This window comes from Trichechus manatus, unplaced genomic scaffold, assembly GCF_000243295.1.
Source record: "Trichechus manatus latirostris isolate Lorelei unplaced genomic scaffold, TriManLat1.0 scaffold00053, whole genome shotgun sequence".
NCBI classification, from domain to species: Eukaryota; Metazoa; Chordata; class Mammalia; order Sirenia; family Trichechidae; genus Trichechus; species Trichechus manatus.
The window spans coordinates 7,271,705-7,276,057 of record NW_004443989.1 but is presented as its reverse complement, the minus strand read 5'-3'; the positions used below and the strand labels follow the sequence as shown (position 1 = coordinate 7,276,057).

General features: G+C 45.6%; 1 protein-coding gene across 1 annotated transcript; it reads right to left on the bottom strand.

Annotated features, from left to right (window-relative positions):
• Positions 1-1,315: 1,315 nt before the first annotated feature.
• HSBP1 (heat shock factor binding protein 1) lies at positions 1,316-3,716 on the bottom strand. The gene is made up of 4 exons (XM_004377724.3): positions 3,570-3,716; positions 2,981-3,047; positions 2,076-2,196; positions 1,316-1,558 (listed from the first exon to the last, which is right to left on the bottom strand). Exons 1-3 carry the CDS (start codon positions 3,612-3,614, stop codon positions 2,078-2,080), a joined length of 231 nt encoding a protein of 76 aa, XP_004377781.1. The 5' UTR covers positions 3,615-3,716; the 3' UTR covers positions 1,316-1,558; positions 2,076-2,077.
• Positions 3,717-4,353: the final 637 nt, after the last annotated feature.

Genomic DNA, 4,353 nt, shown 5'->3' with positions numbered 1-4,353 from the left:
CAGGGCAGATTACTGCTTAGGGAAGCCTGCCTTTAGAAACTTTCTTTTTTATTTACAGAAGCCAGCTCCTACCTAAGTCCTGACTACCCTTACAACAGCAATAGCCATACAGTTTCCATTTGCCATTTCCTAGGCTTACGGACACCTGTACACAGGCTTCACCTGGCCTGGCTAGAGCCTGATGCTCTGGGGCTAACCTGCAGCACTCTGGCTGACCTGCCCTAAGTGGCAGTAGGTAGTAATAGCAACTACTCCATTTTGTTATTGAAGGATGTTACTCCATTGTTTTCCCCATATAATTTATACGAGGCCAAATTATTCCTTAATTTTTTATATGTGTAATACAAACAACCAAGACTGGAGATAAAGGGAACTTTAAAAAACCACAGTGTTCATTGAGGAGTTCTATGAAGCAACATAATATTCCTCAACTTCTTAAATTTTTCAATTTTTTGTTATATAAAATCACTTTGGGGTGACAATCACGTCATCAATATTGGCCTTTAGGTTGACGCATGCCTGACACTGCATTTTTCAGTGGCAAGTTATTATCCCTGTCTTCTATAAACAGTAATAACATTGCTACTCTGCAAGTATTTAGCTAAGAGTTTAAAACAGGATTTTGTAAAAACCTGAGCCTACTACAAAGTCATCATCACTTTCTAGCCAAGCAACTGGACTCAGTACGGTCTTTTGCCCTTTTCTGTAGGTAATTTGTGTTTCTTTTTCTAATTAATAGTTCAAAGAAAAGATGGAATAATTGCATTTTCAAATCCTGCCATTTTTTACTGATAACTATCATAGATGAACAATATAGAGTTCTACTGAAGTATAAGAATCTCATGCAAAACTCTAACAAATGATGTCTCATTATGTCAGGCTATTCCATTATTTTCCATATTTAAAACTTCTAACACACTAAAGTGGCAGTAGTTACTTTTCATGGACTTTTAGCATCTGATCTCAGGCACTTATAATAGAAATAGAGCCACGGTTCAAGTCTAAGGTTTGGCAATATAAGAGTGCCAGATATTTCTGAATAAACACATTTTAAATGTTCTTGGCCATTTGAAAAGTATTACCAACACACTATTTGGTGTTAGTTCAACAGTCACTTTGTGCTGAGAATTAAAAACCCCAAACTCGACTAAAGTCTTACTTCACAAAGTCTAGTTATAATTGAAGGGTTTACTATTTGTCTAAGAAAAAAGCCACACAGCAATTTTTATCAAATAGCAACTACTACAAAAGGAATGACAGAAAATGACTTCACAAAAAAAACTCTAAAATTTTGACAATTTTTTGTAGTTACTGCCAGAGTTTTAGTGTTTAATATTTAATAGCACAATCAACCAAGGTTCAAGATGTGAAGTTACCATGTTCAAGAAACTAGGGGAAAAATCACTCTGAAAACCAACTATATGATTTATGGTAAGAACGCACACTTTATAATATAATATAAAACCTGTCTACACATAGGAGTTAGGTGCACAAAGCCATTCGGTCTTCTCTTGGCTTGTAAAAATGGTGTTCGAAATCTGTGTTAATTACTAGCAACCTGTTGAAAAAGGGAAGACCATCAACATGTTTTTCATTATATGAGGACAAATAAAAATGATACACAGAATGATCAACTAAAAATCCTTTCAGAATTCTCTAGTAAATAAAAGATGTTTTCTTTGTACAATATTCTAGCAAAAATACAATAGGTTTAATTAGAAGACTTTGTAAAAAATAATTTGTGACTGTTTCCTACTCCCATTCTTCGTATTTTCCCTATCTCCCCAAAGTCTTCAATCCTGCAGTTCTTGAGGATGTTCTCATTTGCTTCATGGGATACCTGAATGTCAAATCACAGAAGAGATCTAGAGAAGCTTATAAGACTGGCAGGACATTTTCCAAATTATCCATGTCAAAACATGGAGTCCACAAGGGGACAGAATAAAAGGGATGCTTGCTGGGATCATGGCTGGGAACTCATCTAGAGAAGTTTACCTACATCAAAATAATACTTAAGAGGTACCTCTCTGTATTCTACCTTTTTCCTTCTTAAATATAATTAGCTCCTTCCTCACCTTCAACTCTTTTGTGTGGCAGGGATCTTGTTTTCACCTTCCAGTTCTTCCACCCCAGCCTGGGTCATGAGGTCTGCAATATTCTTCTCTAGATCATCAATGCGACTACTCATGTCATCAAGTGATCAAGTTAAAGACAATGAACACCATTTCCACCTCCCCATTTCTTATTCCCTTTCTCCAGGGTCCTGTACTATGGCCTTAAACACAACTGTCTTAATGAAACTTGTTTTCCAACTTCCTTTGGATATTGTGAAGAGAAAAGGAACCCAGGGCAAGGCTGCCCAAGATTAAATCCCAACCCTGCTCCTTGCCAGTGATGGGGGCCTGGGCAAGATCTTTCACTTTTCTAAACTTCAGTTTCTTCATCTGCTAAATAAAGATGGTGACAATAGCACCTATTCATAAGGCTATGGTGGGAATCTAAGGCTCCCAGTCAGAAGTCAATCACATTAGCCATTATGGGAAGACTGTAAGTTCCTTGTGGCCAGGCCTCTGTCTAGCTCAACTTTGCGTCCCTAGCTTTTAGCACAGCACTTCTGGAGAACAGAGGACATCCAGGCTCAGTAAAAATCTGGTAAATGGCCGGCTGAAACTGGTCTGCAAACCACCCATGCATCTACCTAAACAACAACAAAAAACTGGCTGCCAGAGAGTCAGTTCCAACTCACAGCTACCCTACAGGACAGAGTAGAATTGCCCCATAGTGTTTCCAAGGCTGTAATCTTTATGGAAGCAGACGGCCACATCTTTCTCTGTGGAAAAGCTGGTGGGTTTGAACGCCCACCTTTCAGTAAGCAACAGCGCTTAAGCACTGCGCCACCAGGGCTCCTTAGCCATCTACCTACTACCTAGCAAATAGGATCCAAGGCCCATAAGAGGCTGACACCAAGTAAAAAGGATATTTCTTCCAATGATCTGGTCCGACATGGTCTGAAATTTATCTTGCATCTGTTGCAACAGTGTCTGAACCTAAGAAAAGAAAGTATTCTTATCCTGAGACACCTTTAAGAGATCAAGACAGGAGCCTGGTCTGGAAGTGAGGAGACTTGGATCCCAGGCTCCAGACCCAACCCGGCCTCCTGGCAGCTCTGCGACCTTCAGCCAAGAACTTCCTTCTCCGACTTCAGTTTTCCCATGCGTAACATCAGACTGAAGGCTGGCGGAGCCCCTTCCATGATGGTGGGCCCGCTGTGATTCAAAAATGGTAGGATTTTTTTGGTTGTTTTTGACAACCTGGAGGCATCGGGTGTGCGCGAGAGCTGAGGGGTGGGCATGGGAACATTGGCGGGGGCATAGGGGTCATCAGGGGCCTTCAGGGACTGGAGGAGGAACACCCAGGAGGGGTCGTGGGCGGGGAGGGGCCTACACCGAGCGCACCGGCGGGTCGCGGCGGCAACGAAGCCTCCAGAGATGCCTCGCGCCGCCGCCGCGGGCCTCGCCAGGCGTCCGGGGATGATGCCGCGGCCTCGGGCCCCTGCAGCCGCCCCTTACCACCGAGGTGAGATCTTGCACGGTCTTGGGGTCGGTCTCGGCCATCTCCCTGGTTCCCAGCTTGGCGGTGATGTCTCCGACCGTCACCTACACTTCCGTTTGTCCGCACAGACGCCCCTAGCGGCTTCTTCTCGCGATAAGAGAGAGACCGCGAGACCGCGGGGTATTGTGGAAGCTGTAGTTCAAGTCACGCGACGGAAAAGCCTGTAGCTTTTGCTCTTCTGGTGCCCTGGTGATGCAGTGGTTAAGGGCTCAGCAGCTAAGCAAAAGGTCGGCAGTTCCAATCCACTAGCCCCTCCTTGGAAACTCTATGGGGCAAATCTACTCTGTCTTACGGGGTCGTTATGAGTCCAATCGACTGGATGGCAAAACCTTACGTTTTTGGTTTCTCGCCCTTAAGTTCCTAGCCGAATCCCCGCCCATCTCCCCTCACCTCCCCTGACCCTCGACTTCGCCCCGCCCCCCCACTTCGCCCTGCCCCTTTAGCCTCGTCCAACCCTGCCTCACCCCATCTCTTACCCGGACCCTTTTGTCTCGCCCCGCCACTCTCGCTTCACCCTGCCCCTCTCGCTACGCCCTGCCCCTTTAGCCTCGCCCCACTCTGCCTCGCCCCATCTTTCACCCCGCCTCTGCCTTGCCTCTCTCGGCCTTGCAGTGCCCCGCCCCTTTTGCTCTGCCCCAACCCCTCCTCGCCCATCTCTACCTCGCCCCGCCTTTCGGGCCCCGCCTTTCGGGCCCCGCCTTTCGGGCCCCGCCTTTCGGGCCCCGCCTTTCGGGCCCCGCC